At 47.1% G+C, this 16,394-nt stretch overlaps 1 protein-coding gene across 1 annotated transcript; it reads right to left on the bottom strand.

Annotated features, from left to right (window-relative positions):
- Positions 1-8,690: 8,690 nt before the first annotated feature.
- Positions 8,691-15,516, bottom strand: POLE4 (DNA polymerase epsilon 4, accessory subunit). The gene is made up of 4 exons (XM_081846501.1): positions 15,155-15,516; positions 13,081-13,165; positions 11,001-11,042; positions 8,691-8,947 (listed from the first exon to the last, which is right to left on the bottom strand). The coding sequence occupies exons 1-4, from the start codon at positions 15,386-15,388 to the stop codon at positions 8,934-8,936; spliced, it is 375 nt and encodes a 124-aa protein (XP_081702627.1). The 5' UTR covers positions 15,389-15,516; the 3' UTR covers positions 8,691-8,933.
- Between the last annotated feature and the right edge of the window lie 878 nt (positions 15,517-16,394).

Here is a 16,394-nt window from a genome sequence, read left to right as displayed (position 1 = left end):
GATCTGCATAGCAGTGTCAGACCTAATGTGCTCAGCAACTCATCTTCAGCAAATTATTGCCTCCATGAAGCAGTTGCTGAGACGGAAGGTTTCTCCAGAGTTTCCCCCAAGCAATCTGAGACAGTGCCTGCTTGAAGCTAACTTCTCTGCCCTTTTCATGCCTCTCCTGGTTCTGGGAGACCAGAGGGAAGGGGAGCTTCTTCTTTTTTTATAATAAAGTTTTATTAAGATTTTAAAGGTTACAAAAAATAAAAAACACAATAAACAATAAAAAAGAAAAAGAAAAAACAGTGCATATAAGCAAAAACAGAAAAAAGAAAAGGGATAAACAACAAGTCCAACCTTTAACTCACTTACTTACATTCACTTATTTCCTTGACTTCCTCACGCCTCCCATTTTTGTATTCTAATTCAATAGATATTCCAGCAAATCCTTCCAGCTTTGTTTTTATCCTAATAATTTGTCTTAACATATTATAATTTTACATTCTCTCTTTCAACAATTCATTTTTACTTAATCCTTTATGCCTTTTCTGCTAAAACCACATAATTTTCTTTTCCCAAATTTAGATAAACTCTAAATTTTTTCTAATCTTCTCCCACCAACTCTTCTCCTTGGTCCCGGATTCTGCCAGTCATCTCAGCCAGTTCCATGTATTCCATCACCTTCATCTGCCATTCTTCCCGGGTGGGTAGATCTTGTGTTTTCCAATACTTTGCAATGAGTATTCTTGCTGCTGTCGTGGCGTACATAAAAAAAGTTCTATCCTCCTTTCGCACCAATTGGCCGACCATGCCCAAGAGAAAGGCCTCTGGTTTCTTCTGGAAGGTATATTTAAATACCTTCTTCATTTCATTATAGATCATCTCCCAGAAGGTCTTAATCTTTGGGCATGTCCACCAAAGGTGAAAGAATGTACATTCAGGGAAGGGGAGCTTCTTACAGCAGGTGGGTGAGACCCCCTGGCTTCTTCACCAGCCTGACCCATCTCTGCCTCTTGGCCCCCCTCCCCTCTTGCCTCAGCTTCTGCCTCAGCTTCTGGACTTCTCTCTGCCACCGACTCTCCCCGCTCACTAAGACCTGTCCCCTAGTCAGCATCTGACACCTCCTCCTCCCATGAGTGTTTTACTTTAGATCACATGAGAGGTATTGCAAATTGCAAATTCTCCATCTTGGAAGGTTGATGGCTGGAGTCTTTGTTTCCAAACTCTGCCAGAGTGAGGATTTCAATGAAGCTCTCCAGTAAAATAATAATAATAATAATAATAATAATAATAATAATAATAATAATAATTTATTTGTACCCCGCCCATCTGGCTGGGTTTCCCCAGCCACTCTGGGCGGCTTCCAACAGAGATGAAAAATACACTAAAATGTCACATATTAAAAACTTCCCTGAACAGGGCTGCCTTCAGATGTCTTCTGAATGTCAGGTAGTTGTTTATCGCTTTGACATCTGATGGGAGGGCATTCCACAGGGCGGGCGCCACTACCGAGAAGGCCCTCTGCCTGGTTCCCTGTAACTTAGCCTCTCGCAGTGAGGGAACCGCCAGAAGGCCCTCGGAGCTGGACCTCAGTGTCCGGGCAGAACGATGGGGGAGGAGACGCTCCTTCAGATATACTGGACCGAGGCCATTTAGGGCTTTAAAGGTCAGCAGCAACACTTTGAATTGTGCTCGGAAACGTACTGGGAGCCAATGTAGGTCTTTCAAGACCGGTGTTATATGGTCTCAGCGGCCGCCCCTAGTCACCAGTCTAGCTGCCGCATTCTGGATTAGTTGTAGTTTCCGGGTCACCTTCAAAGGTAGCCCCACGTAGAGCGCATTGCAGTAGTCCAAGCGGGAGATAACCAGAGCATGTACCACTCTGGCGAGACAGTCTGCAGGCAGATAGGGTCTCAGCCTACGTACCAGATGGAGCTGGTAAACAGCTGCCCTGGATACAGATTTGACCTGTGCCTCCATGGACAGCTGTGAGTCCAAAATGACTCCCAGGCTGCGCACCTGGTCCTTCAGGGGCACAGTTACCCCATTCAGGACCAGGGAATCCTCCACACCTGCCCGCCTCCTGTCCCCCCAAAACAGTACTTCTGTCTTGTCAGGATTCAACCTCAATCTGTTAGCCGCCATCCATCCTCCAACCGCTTCCAGACACTCACACAGGACCTTCACCGCCTTCACTGGTTCTGATTTAAAAGAGAGGTAGAGCTGGGTATCATCTGCATACTGATGAACACCCAGCCTAAACCTCCTGATGATCCCTCCCAGCGGCTGCATGTAGATGTCCAGGCAAACAGGTCCAGGCAAAATGGATGCTGGAGAGAGAGAGAAAGAGAGAGAGAGAGAGAGAGACCAGGTTTGTAGGAATTACAGTAGTACTTCAGAAGTTGAACGGAATCCATTCCGGAAGTCCACTCGACTTCCAAAATGCTTGAAAACCAAGGCGCGGTTTCCGACTGGTTCCTGATTGTGCAGGTGAGACAGAAACAATAGAGGAACCGCTCGGCTTGCAAAAAACGTTCGAAAACCGGAACACTCACTTCCAGTTTTCAGTAATTTGGGAGCCAAAACATTCAACTCCCAAGACATTCAGGAGCCTAGGTACGACTGTATTTCATATTTTGTAAGATGCTGAGTCTATGCCTTGGACTGGCATATGTGTTATGGAATTGTTTGGATGTACCATTTGATACTTTTGAGGAAAGTTCTGCAAGTCAGGTTTTGAACAAACTTTGGGGCCTTGATGTTTTATTTCCAAAAAAAGGAGCCAGTTTTCATGCATCCCGTTGTTTCAAACTATGCAATATTGATATCTGCAATAGAATATAGTCAGCATGGCTGGCAGTCATTGAAAGGCCTCTTCTCCATGAATTTGCCTAAATCCTACTGCCTACTGAGAGCCAGCGTGGCGTAGTGGTTAAGAGCGGTAGTCTCGTAATCTGGGGAACTGGGTTCGCGTCTCCGCTCCTCCACATGCAGCTGCTGGGTGACCTTGGGCCAGTCACACTTCTTTGAAGTCTCTCAGCCCCACTCACCCCACAGAGTGTTTGTTGTGGGCGAGGAAGGGAAAGGAGAATGTTAGCCGCTTTGAGACTCCTTAAAGGGAGTGAAAGGCGGGATATCAAATCCAAACTCCTCCTCTTCTTCTTCTTCTTCTTCTTCTTCTTCTTCTTCTTCTTCCTCCTGTGGCTGTGAGTTCCATAGTCTGACTACGCACTTTGTGAAGAAGGAGTTTTGTTCACCTGCCCTGAATATTCCAGCATTCAGCCCCCTCTGTTTACAACCCTTCCTAATACAGTGGCCCCTCGGGTTAAGAACTTAATTCGTTCTGGAGGTCCGTTCTTAACCTGAAACTGGTCTTAACCCGAGGTACCACTTTAGCTCATGGGGCCTCCCGCTGCTGCTGCTGCGCCGCCACATGATTTCTGTTCTCATCCTGAAGCAAAGTTCTTAACCCGAGGTACTATTTCTGGGTTAGCGGAGTCTGTAACCTGAAGCATCTGTAACACGAGGTACCACTGTAAATAAAAAAAGCAACCTCGGTACCAGACATGGTCATTGCCAGGGTGGTGAGAGGTAACCAGGGTTGTGCCCTCCAGCAGGTTTGGGCTCCAGCCCCGAGCAACAAGTGTGAACAGTGGTCAGCGATTATGGGAACTGGAGACCATAACATCTACAAGACACCAGGTTGGCTAACCTTGGTTTAGAATGCCAAACCAGAACCAGGGACACCCTGGTTCAAATGCACCACTACAGCCGAGCTTGCACTTTAGTCTCTCAGAAGAACCGCCCACATCTCCGGAATCTGTGCAGAAAAGCAATGTTTCAATTTCTGGGAATGGAGTTGAGAGATGACCTAACCTGGTGAGAAAACAGCAAAGACCTGATGAAGAGAGCACAGCAGAGGTTATATTTTCTGAGAATCCTCCGGAAAAACAATCTCTCAAAGGACCTGTTGATGGCATTTTCCCATTGTACTATGGATAGTGTATTAACTTATGGTCTGTGTGTCTGGTTTGGGAGCTGCACGGTCAGGGGGAAAAACAATGCTGTCCAGGGTTGTAAAGACTGTGGAGAGAACAATTGGGTGCGCTCTTCCCACCTTGGATCAAATCTACGCTTCCAGGTGCCATAAGAAAGCTGCAGAGATAGCGCAGGATAGTGCGCACCCCGGAAATGATCTCTTTCAGCTTCTGCCTTCTGGGAGAAGGTCCAGGGTTATAAAGACTAGGACTAGCCACCTGAGAAACAGTTTCTACCCAAATGCGACTCTGGTTTTCAGTGCAGTGTAAGGTAGTCTTTATGTGAGTATATTGTATTCAGTTGTTACCAGAAAAATCCGAGGGCTCCCTTGGACAAAAAGGAAAGACACCAACCAGAGTAAATTGGAGCAAATCAGCAGCCTGTAGGCTTGGCCTTTATTGACTGTTGCAACAGGGTGCTCCCCTCACTTGCAGGTGAGAGGAAAGACACAGAAAAATGGTGTGCAAGACCTTATAAAAACTTTTGAAATTCCCCTCCTCTAGGTCAAGCCCACCCCCAGAAACATCATGCATACATTACAGAAAGGAGGGGTTGAGGGAGGAGTTGTGGTGGTAACCTGAGTGTCCTGTCACCTGGCTGGTTCCCTTCTCTCCCCCTCCCCATGAGTCACTTCCAGGAGACAAAGGGGAGTTGGCAGTTTCCTGCCCCCTGAGGGAAGATCTGATCATTGTCCTTTGTTCCAGTCCAAGCTGAATCCACTCCCATATGCAAGTTCTTTGTGATCTTGATGGTCTTCTGTCTAGGACCATCAGGGTTGGCATAGCAACTGGGCAGGGCTCCTGTCGATGTGCTGGGATGGTGAAGGGATTATGGCTGCCCTGTATCAAACCTTCCCCATTTTGTAGTCCTTCCTTCATGGAGTAAAAGTGGAACAGTGCAAAACCGATGTATGGTTGATTTTCTATGAATTTATAACAGAAGTGTGGCGTATGTAGTGTGTGAGTGTGAGTGTGTGTGAAGTTTGTACAAACAGAATGATTGGGGGTGGGGGGTTCCTGCTACACAATTATGGGGTATCAGAGATTTTAGGGGCTAACCAGGCTGGGATAGCAGGCTTGTTGGCTTTTGAATGTCCGATGTAGATTTTTCAATTTTGTTGTTCTGTATGGGACAATGACAATAAAGATTATCGTATCGTAAGACCAGAACTCAAGTGACAAAAGGACCTCATTCTCTGTCTAAGAGAAATGTCCTCAGTCTGACCACCAGCGATTGCAAGAAGGGGGTTTTGGGGTGTCCAGTTTCTTATCAAAGGAATCGAAAAATGCCCCCCCTTCTCCATTTTACTCTCATCAAATATAAAGTCATGGCTCATCTTGAAACAAGGCGAGTTGCCCACTTCTCCTTTTCTCTGAAACAATAAAACCCTTCTCACTTCCTTCTTGATTCCCATTTCCCACTACGAACTCTGCTTCGCTGTTTCCGACAATCAAAACAACTCACCAGCTGCGCTTTGGGTGTGAATGGCTGGACCCAGGGTGTCGCCTCAGCATATATTCCCCTGCATTTCCCCATAAATTAAAAAAGGGTGGGAGGCTTCTGTGGCCTTCAGTGAAGTCTCCTCTTTTCCAGGCTGAAAATATCCAACTCCTTCAGGCATAATAATAATAATAATAATTTATTATTTATAAAAACGATCCTGGGAATTGTAGTTTGTTAGGGGTTGTGGGATTTGTGAGGAGGAGAGAAGAAGAAAAAGAAGAAGAAGAAGAAGAAGAAGAAGAAGAAGAAGAGTTTGTATTTGATATCCCGCTTTATCACTGGTACTGGCATGCCAGAGCAGCTTCGTCACGCTGGCCACGTGACCCGGAAGTGTCTCCGGACAGCGCTGGCTCCCGGCCTCTTAAGTGAGATGAGCGCACAACCCTAGAGTCGGACACGACTGGCCCGTACGGGCAGGGGTACATTTAAGGAGTCTCAATGCTTTTGAATTCTGGTGCTGGAGGAGACTCTTGAGAGTCCCACGGACTGCAAGAAGATCAAACCTCTCCATTCTGAAGGAAATCAGCCCTGAGTGCTCACTGGAAGGACAGATCCTGAAGCTGAGGCTCCAAGACTTTGGCCACCTCAGGAGAAGAGAAGACTCCCTGGAAAAGACCCTGATGTTGGGAAAGATGGAGGGCACAAGGAGAAGGGGACGACAGAGGACGAGATGGTGGGACAGTGTTCTCGAAGCTACCAGCATGAGTTTGACCAAACTGCGGGAGGCAGTAGAAGACAGGAGTGCCTGGCGTGCTCTGGTCCAGGGGGTCACAAAGAGTCAGATACAACTAAATAACAACAAAGGAGTCTCAAAGCGGCTTACAATCTCCTTTCCCTTCCTCCCCCACAAGAAACACTCTGTGAGGTGAGTGGGGCTGAGAGACTTCAGAGAAGTGTGACTGGCCCAAGGTCACCCAGCAGCTGCAGGTGGAAGAGCGTGGAAGCGAACCCGGTTCACCAGATTACAAATCCACTGCCTTTAACCACCATACCACACTGGCCTCTCTAAGAGGGAAGCTGCAATGCCCAGGATCATTTGGGGGACGTCATGTGCTTTAAATGCTCACTGCATGCACTTTAAATCAGAGGATCCTAGAATTGTCGAGTTGCAAGGGACCCCGAGGGTCATCTAGTCCAACCCCCTGCAATGCAGGAATCTCAGCTCAAGAACCCATGGCAAGTGGCCGTCCAAGCTCTGCTGAAAAACCTCCAAAGAAAGAGAGTCTACCGCCTTCCGAGGGATTTCCTCCCACTGTCAAACATCTCTTGCTGGCAGAAAGTTCTTCCTGGAGTCGGAATCTCCTTTCTGGTTGCTTGAAGCCATGGCTTCAGATCCTGAGGGCCTCTGGAGCAGGAGAAGACAAGCTTCCTCCCTGGGACGCCCTTGAGATATTGACAGGGCTCTCATATCCATGTCCAGAGGGACAGGGAGCAAAACATCTCTCGCTCCCCTTTCCCCACCCCATGCAGAATGGCAAGGGGTCTGTGCATCCAGCTGGGAAGAAGGTGTGGGAGTGTGGAGCCCAGCCAGGGCTGGCTGTGGGCAGGATCCTTGCACTGCCGGGGGTTGGACTAGATGCCCCTTGGCACCCCTTCCAACTCTGCCATGCTATGATTCTCTCAAGCAGCTGAAGGATCAGGCAGGGGAGCAAGATGCAGAAGAAGGGGAGGCACAACCACACCCCCCACCTGCAGCCTGGCCCCTGTTTGCCAGCTGATGTCACAAAGTGCTGCTTTGCAAGCAAGCCTTATAATGCCCTGCAAGGTGACAGTGAGAGTTGGTAGAGAAAGATGGATTCTCAAGGTAGGAGGCCTAGAGGAGATGAGTCGAAATATTATTATTGTGAGGTGATGCTATTACAATTCCAAAGGGAATGTCAAGCAGGGAGGGCGGGGGAAGAGAGAGAGTGGAATTCTGGTGGAGATGGAAGATGGAAGGAGGCTTGGAAATGGAGTTTGAAGGGGGGGCAGGTGAGAGTCGGTTGAGAGCGGTGGGTTCTAGAAGGCGGCACGAGGGGGGGGGCTGAAGCTGAGCTGGACACAGCCGTCATTTCTCCGAGAATGTGGCCGTTTAATGCAGCAAGAATGGGGTCTCAGCCATATTGGCGGCAAGATGATTCTCTTGATTCAGGCGAGCCATGGAGCCAGGGCTTGGCTTGTACAGAAATTGTAAACGTGACTTTTCCCAAGACCTTTCTGCTGGAGATACTGGACAGCAAAATTCCAAAGGACGTTTCAACTGTATTTATGTATGTAACCACAGCGGCAAAAATCTTTATGTGCAGAAGTGGAAGGAATAAAGACTACCCTCAAAAGAATGGCTGATGAAAATCATGGAATATGCAGAGACTGCCAAACTGACAGCTCTGATAAAGAGACACAAATCTAAACTCTTTCAAGGAGGATGGGAAATGTTTTCCATTCCATTAAAGAAATAATTCTCCGTAGGTGAAGTCCACAGCAGGGCTTGGAGTTTTAAGAAAAAAAATAGCAGACTACATTGAGAAACCTGTTAAAGAGGGTGAAACTGGGTATTTTAAGACATAATTGTATGTAATCGTGATTATAAAGGGAGGTGAGCAGGAAGTCATTAGAATTGTAGAATAAGGGTTACAGCTGCTGAGTGATAAAATGTAACTTTGAATCTTGAAATAAAAGAAATCGGGGGAAAGGAAGTATGTTTGCAGTTACCCAGCGATAGGGAGAGGGAACCAAGCAATGAGGCCAGGAGTCCAGAGATAGAAAAAGATCATTACCAGCCTCCACAAATGCTTAACGAGAGCAGAGATTTAAACAACAACAAGGAGGGCATGGCTCTTGAGTATCAACATTGCCAATGCAACCTGGTTTGTCTTACAATGATTATCAATGATTATCAGCGGCACACAGGCAGGCTTTTTCACCAGTAGCATCATTGCTGTGAAATGCACGCCCTGCTGAAATATGAGAGGCTTCCATCTGCATTGGCATCCTACCGGCCTTAATTTTTTTACATACACATTCCCTCGATTTCTTTCACCCCAAGTCACCTGTTTTAATTGCGGCACTGTTTTTAACAGGGCCATTGAAACTGTGTGTTTTAATGAGAATGTACCGATGTGTGTGTTATATTAGGAATTGCAAGGTAGAGGCCAGGTGGCCAAGAGGTAACTGCACAACAGAGGTATGGAAAAAAGATGTATGTATTTAGAGTACAAAACTACATACAGACTTCGGAGAAACCACAAGGGTTGGGGTATATACAAAGCAATTTACAACAGAGCCTGCTTCAAATTCAGGGCCATTTCAAATCCACCAGGTCTGGCAGGCAGAAATAGTCCCTTCATCTCCCTGGGGACATTTCCTTCTGTGCCTTTTGCACGGCACGCTCTGTTCCAATCTCTTTCCAGGGATTCCCCTTTCTTGCATCAGTCCAGAGTACCTACAGAATTAAACAGAGGAGCAGGCAGACCGTGAAATGAAAATAGGTGGTTTTCGAATCAAGGCAGCTACCATTTAAACAGATTTACATTTGGCCTGGACATAGCTTGGAAAGTTCATTTTAAAGAGGAACTAATTCCAGTTCACGTTCATCCCTTTAGAAAGGGATCTAAAGATATCCAATTTTATCAAGTGAGCCTTGGCTTCTGTTATGCTTCTCAGCATTCAGGTTGTTACAAGTCAACGTGCTAAAGCATAAAATATACTTAAGAAGACTAAAAAAACATCAAAACACACACACCATGGAATGTGAAAGGTTTAATTTATTTTTTTCAACTATTATGAAACTTCAAGGCCTTCAAGGGTTGGACTACAACTCCCATCATTCATAGCCTATCTTCCAGATACTGTATTGTTGTTTGGAGACCTTAGCTCTTAAACCCAAAGCCAACCAAACAAATTGCTGCTTGCCTTCTATCACTGTGCCATTGAGAGCGTGCTCACTTATGGCTTATGTGTGTGGTACGGAAGCTGTACTACCCAGGACAGGATGGGGTTGTGCAGAGTTGTGAAGGCAGCAGAGAGCGTTGTTGGCTGCCCACTCTCCACCTTAGAGCAGATTTATGCCACAAGGTGCCATAGGAAGGCACTGGACATAGTAAAAGATCCATCGCATCCTGGTCACTGTCTCTTCGAGCTCCTGCCGTCGGGACGGAGATACAGGACGATGAAGACAAGAACGAGCCGTCTCAAGAACAGCTTCTTCTCCAGAGCGATCTCGGCCCTGAAGGGGAAACCTGGACTTTGAAAGTCATCTCATCTTCCTTGCTGTATTATACTGTATTGTTTTAATTAGGGTTTTTATAGTTGTTCTGATTTTGTGTGGAGTGCCCTACCTGGGTGGGTGGAGCAGCCAAGTAATTTTCATTGTCCCCGAGAGGGGGCAATGACAATAAAGATATTATATTATTATTATTGTTGTTGTTGTTGTTGTTGTTGTTGCTCCTTTATATCTCAAGTTGCCATCAAAAGGTTTTCAAACACCATCTCAAAATTCCCACAAGCCCCCAAACAACACACTGTTGGAGCAATTAAAGGATCCAACCCACACACACATCCATTAAGGCACTGGGAAAAAGGTATGTGAGAGGGCGTGATATTTCCTGGACTCCAACTCCCATAATCCCTGGCTGCTGGTTATGATAGCTGCTAGGAATGATGGGAGAATGGACTCCAACCATTTCTGGGTGGCATTCACATTGGCTACCCTCTGGCCTTGACTTTAATTCTGACCTACACAGAAATTGCTGGCTTCACATGGACTCTATACCTCTGAGGTTCGTGGCTTCCCCCAAAGAATGGCAGGAACTGTAGTTCAGGGCGCCGGGAATTATAGCTCTGCGAGTGGCAAATTAACAGTTCCCAGGATTCTTTGGGGGCAAGCCATGTGCTTTAAATGTATGCCGTAGATGTGACCAAAGCGACTCTCCATCTGAACTGGAGCCTGGCTTTCACACACCTGGAATTCAGAGCCAAGGTGTCAGGTGTGCGTGCAGGAGCCGGGCCCTGTGACCAATAGGACTTTGCAGGATTGGGGCCTGCCTAAGCTTGTTCTGGAGAGGCAAGGTGCAGCCACACAGGTGAGGCCGATTGGTAACTCACAGCACCTGGTGGCAAGAGCCAGGAAGGGATATAAGGTCAGCATTTCCCTTCGGCTCTTTGCCACAGCAACACGTTCCCTGTCTTGCTGCGTTTGGCTCCTTGCTCCTTGGACCCCTGACTTCGTGACTCCTTGCTTCTTGATCCTCGCAACCCTGACGTCGTGACTCCTTGCTTCCTGACCCCTGGACCCATGGCCTCTTGGCTCCCGGCTCTCTGACCCTCAGACTCCTGGACCCCTGTTCCTGCTCCCACCCCGCCATCTTGCCCCCGGTCCTGACGTCCCCTGCCGGGACTTCGATTGCCCGTGAACCGGATCGTGGCGCAAGGTAAGGCTAGCTCACCATTCTGACAAGGCAGCGACACCACAAAAAAAACTTGAAACCAAACCTTACCTTCCAGAAACGCAAACTCGTCTATTGCTTCTATGGCGTTGTCTGTGGCGGCAGCAGCACCAATTTAAAAGGGAAATAATAATAAAAGGGAAATTAGGAATGATATCTGCAGGGGTGGATCAGATTACAGAAATTTGTATACTCTGAACTGTAAAAGGGCTCCTGTTTGTTGGCTGCAAGAGAAGTTATGGCAGCTAATTTCAAATCTTCCCCATGCCCTTGTTGGGATATGAGTACTACGCAGCTGCAAACTAGCTTGGTGTTTACATCACATGATGTGGCTAGCCCTTGGAAAGAATGTTCCAGCCAGTTCACAGGGCGGTTCACAGGGATTTGTTCTGTGTGTAATATGAGACCTTCCTGTTGCGTATGTGAAGGAAGTCTTACTGAGATGCTCGGAGGAGACTGAACTAAATGGACATGTTTTTGTACAGATGTAAAGACAGAAATAAACTGTAGATGATGTAGACTTTCTGAGTTTCTTCTTTCTCCTGCTGGTATGCAAGGAGCAAAGGGGGTGTGCATCTTCCACGCTGGGAGGTGTCGCCTATCAAGATCTGCCTGCGAGGATGCCAGCCAGAGTAGATCACCGGTAAACAAGCCCCGGGAGCCAGGGAGAGGGGCCATGTTTTCCAACAGCCCTTGCAGCTTCCCCAGATCCCTGATAAGGCCACTCTTTCTGCCCAAATACAGTGGTGCCCTGCAAGACGAATGCCTCGCAAGACGGAAAACTCGCTAGACGAAAGGGTTTTCCGTTTTGGAGGTGCTTCGCAAAATGAATTTCCTATGGGCTTGCTTCGCAAGATGAAAATGTCTTGCGAGTTCCTGCGGGTTTTTCTCCCTCCCCCCCCTTTTCTAAGCCGCTAAAAGCCGCTAAACCGCTAATAGCGCTAATCCGCTAAGCCGTCAATGGGCTTGCTTCGCAAGACGAAAAAACCGCTAGACGAAGAGACTCGCGGAACGGATTCTTTTCGTCTTGCGAGGCACCACTGTAACACAGCTTGTGTTCCTAGTCCATCTGAGGGTTTTTTGTGGGGGGAGCGGTTGCCCTCCACCCTAACCCCTGTACCTCTTTCTCCCCTTTTAGGAGCAAGACCTATAGCTCAGTTGCAGAGCACCCGTTTTGCCTGCAAAAGGACCCCACCATCTCCCTTCCTAATCCACAACCTGTGCTGTTTTTTTTCTCTCCACTCAGTTGGTTAGAGCTTGGTGCTGACGATGCCAAGAGGTTGCAGGTTCGATTCCAGTATGGGACAGCTGAATATTCCTGCATTTCAGGGGGTTGGAACAGATGATCCTTGGGGTCCCTTTCCAACCTTACAATTCTATGATTCTATAATTCCACAACTATCCGGGCTTTAAGCATCACGGCAAACAACAATTAAGTGTGTCCTGGGCAAATTCCTCTCCTCCACCTATTTGAACCAACCATTCACTGAAACTGCAATGCTCTCCTCCTGCTTCGGCAGCGACCGTTCTTGTGTACTGCACAGCAGCTCAAGGGGGCCAGGATAAGGATTGTATCCAATGCAGGCCCCTACTCAGAGTAGACCAATTTAAATTAACAAACCTAACTTACTCATGTTACACTAACTTCCAATGGGTCTAGTCTGAGCAGGACAAGCACTCAATACAGCCCTGTCATGCCTTGGACAGGTAGGAATGCGTTCTTCATTTTCCACTAATGCTTCTTTTATGTACGCCTATTTTAATTTTGTTTAAGGGCTGCCATACGTCTGGAATTTCCTGGGCATATCGAGGATTCGCCCATCAAAGGTAGTTTCTGGGCGAAGCTTCCTGCAGTATCTGCAGTTGAAAACATAGCTTAAAAACTTCAATTTTTTTGGAGATGTTGCAAAAAACGGAAAAAAAAGCCCAACAACTTTTCCAAAACAGAAAAAAGCTCACTTTTCAAAATATGGCAACCCCATTTTGTTTAGTTCTTTAATAACCCATGAAGCATTCCTCTGGTTGTAACCTTGTCGACACATACACACAGTGTCATTTTGGTTCTTAAGAATTAGGAAGACAAGATGGGCGGGGTATAAATGATAAAATTGTTATTATTTTACTTCCTTACCCAGGTCTTTCCTCTGGAGAGTTTTCCGTTTTCCTTGCTGTGCGTAGATGTAGGCATCTTTTGCAATGATTTCCACAAACAACTCCTGTGGGGATGAAAGCAAAGCAGAGAAAGCAGCTTTTATGGACTGTAAATAAGTATCTACTTTTGTCTGTCCTAAATCATCAAAAACTCAGCTTTGCTGGATGCCCAGGACTTTTGATATTATGGAGAGGGGAAGAGAAACTTTTCTCTCTATTCATTTCCTCCACAAAATTTATACACCTTTCTTGTATGTCTGCTGCCTTGCTTTTTCTCTGAACTGAAATGCCCCCAAATGTTGTAACCCTTCCTCATCAGGGAGTTGTCTCACCACCACAATCATTTGGGTTGCTTTTTCTGAGCCTTATCCAAGTTCACAATATCCTTATTGAGTTGGACAGTTATGTTCAGTCAAAGGTGACTATGGGATTGCGGCGCTCATCTCGCTTTCAGGCCGAGGGAGCCAGCGTTTGCTTGCAGACAGCTTTCTGGGTCATGTGGCCAGCAGGACTGAACCGCTTCTGGTGCAACGGGACACCGTGACGGAAGCCAGAGTGCATGCAAATGCTGTTTACCTTCCGACAAAAAAGTTACCTATTTATCTGCTCGCCCTGGCGTGCTTTCGAACTACTAAGTTGGCAGCAGCCAGGACAGAGCAACGGGAGCTCACCCCGTTGCAGGGATTCGAACCACTGACCTTCTGATCGGCAAGCCCAAGAGGCTCAGTGGTTTAGACCACAGCACCACCTGTGTCCAAATAAGTACCTGGTATTCCAAGCACATTTACGCTATAGATTTGTATAACAGCATTATGATACTGTGCATTAATATGGAAAGCCATGTTGGTTTATTAGAAGACCCAAAAGCCACAGCGGTGGCGATAGCTTTACTGAACCAATAAAAATCTCACTCAGCAACACTGGTATTTGCTGTAATACTAAAACATCCTATTTTATTAATATTACAACCAGTGTTCTCTCACAACTGTAGAATCATCAATAATTAAGTGGTACCACCAGTAATTTACTGCAGAGTATTCATTATCATATTATTAATATAAAGCCATGGTCAAATCCACCCAAATTTCTTATTACGCAGAATAAAACGTAATTCTCAAATAAAGTGTGCAAATTAGATCTCAGAGTCCCCTTTGCAATTGACCGCTAGCCCATCCAGCGACTGATGGTTGGTTGGTTTGTTTGTTTTCCTTCTTTGGCTGTTGCCATGGCCTCTGGCTAGCACAATAAAAATGATTAAATTAAATTAATATATGAATTTATTTAAAATGTGAATCCTGCCTGTCTCCCAAGTTAGGCTTTGCCTTTTACATGTATCCCAAGGAAATATACAAACATAAGATGTTTTATGAACCATTTGGGGAGCTAAAACTTATAATATTAATTATTAATTAATATTAATTAAAAAAATAATTACATGATAACTTTATTAGACACACCAATATTCACAATTATGATAAACACTCAAGAATAGCCATAATTATAATCAGAACACCCACAATTGTAATTAATTCATAGGGACCATGTAATAATGAATTACCTGGCCAGGTATGTAACAGAACAAGCATCAGGAATATGTTTGCAGAACCCCACCCTCTCTTCGCCACGTGGTTAGAACTTGCAGCCAATCGCCGTAGCCAAAAGTGGCGTAGCCCCGCCCACCGCCCACCCACCCTCCTTTCCAGTCACGCCTTTCACCCAACCCAGGGCAAAGGTAAGCTTCTGATTGGCCAGGGGTTTCCTACGTAACCACCCGTCCCCGCGTAGCCGAAGACGAAAACAGCCTTCTGATTGGGCAAGGGCGTAACCGTGCAGGACCGCCCACCTCCCTTAGATCGAGGGCAACTCACGTCAACCGCCGCAGCGCGCGCCAAAACCACGAAAGCCAATCAGGAGGCTTCAAAGCGGCGCCCCGCCCACCGCCTTAACCTAAGTCAACCGCCGCCGCGCGCTCGCGCCCCAACGCAGTCGGGCCTCTTGATTGGCCGAGGGAAACGCGAGACCCCGCCCACCGCTTCCCTCAGTGAGTCGCTCACCGCCGCGCGCGCCAAAATGAAGATGGCCTCCTGGCTGGCCAGGCTGACGTCCGGGTCGGCTTTGACCAGCGCCTTGACACGCGCCAGCGGCAGTCGGGCCGGCCGGGCCGCGCTGGAGGAGGTGGCAGAGGCAGCAGCCGCCGCCGCCGCCGCCGGTGCTGCCGGCGGCGGCGTCTCGGCCTCTTCGTCTGCCGGCGCCGAAGCCGCCACGGCGTTTCCCTCAGCCAGCGCCATCTTAGCCGGGCTGTGGAGAGGCGCCAGTGCGCCTGCGCCGCTGCCGGCCTGTCAATCGAAGCGCCCATTTCCCGCTCTTTGCGCTCGAACGCCACGCCCCCTCTCGCGCGTCACGTGCTTCTGGAGCCCAATAACTTGGTATCACGTTCCTTCCAGTAGCACCTTAAAGACCAACTAAGTCAGTTCTTGGTATGAGCTTTCGTGTGCATGCACACTTCTTCAGATACACAGAAACAGAAGTCACCAGACCCTTCTATATAGTGAGAAGGTGGGGAGGGGTATTACTCAGAAGGGTGGTGGGATTGGGTGATTGGCAGATAGCTGTGATGAGCCTGTTGACGACTCTTAACGACTGCAATAGGTCTTACAGGAAAAAGCAAGGGGTGAGAAGGTGAAAACTGACTTTGTCATGTATATCTCCCAGGACATTCTATACAAGATCTCAAAGTAGCTGTTTTACTACAAAGGAATTTCAGAAATAGACTGGAAAGAGAAGCTGCTGAATTACAACTTATCACCAAACTTAAAACCATGGAGAAACCTGGTCTGAACAAAGACCTTGGATTCTTATCTCATTATACATGACAAAGCCATTTTTCACCTTCTCACCCCTTGCTTTTTCCTGTAAGACCTATTGCAGTCGTTAAGAGTCGTCAACAGGCTCATCACAGCTATCTGCCAATCACCCATTCCCACCACCCTTCTGAGTAATACCCCTCCCCACCTTCTCACTATATAGAAGGGTCTGGAAACTTCTGTTTCAGTGTATCTGAAGAAGTGTGCATGCACACGAAAGCTCATACCAAGAACTGACTTAGTTGGTCTTTAAGGTGCTACTGGAAGGAATTTGTTTTGTTTTGACTATGGCAGACCAACACGGCTACCTATCTGTAATTGGTATCACGTGTTCAGAGGCGGCTAAGTTGCCACGTGGCAAACCTCTAGACCGGATTCCAGTTGTCGGGGACTGGCTCGTTGCTGAGTTAACACATTTGAATAATAATAA

This window comes from Podarcis erhardii (assembly GCF_964252035.2).
Source record: "Podarcis erhardii genome assembly, chromosome: 18".
NCBI lineage: Eukaryota > Metazoa > Chordata > Lepidosauria > Squamata > Lacertidae > Podarcis > Podarcis erhardii.
This window is presented reverse-complemented; position numbering and strand designations above follow the sequence as displayed.

Coding starts and splice junctions, on each gene's coding strand:
- POLE4 (XM_081846501.1), bottom strand. CDS start 15,388: ATGGCGCTGGCTGAGGGAAACGCCGTGGCGGCTTCGGCGCCGGCAGAC. Junction 13,166..15,154: donor TCATTTTGGCGCGCGCGGCG/GTGAGCGACTCA, acceptor TCATCCCCACAG/GAGTTGTTTGTGGAAATCAT. Junction 11,043..13,080: donor TCTCCAGAGGAAAGACCTGG/GTAAGGAAGTAA, acceptor CTGCCGCCACAG/ACAACGCCATAGAAGCAATA.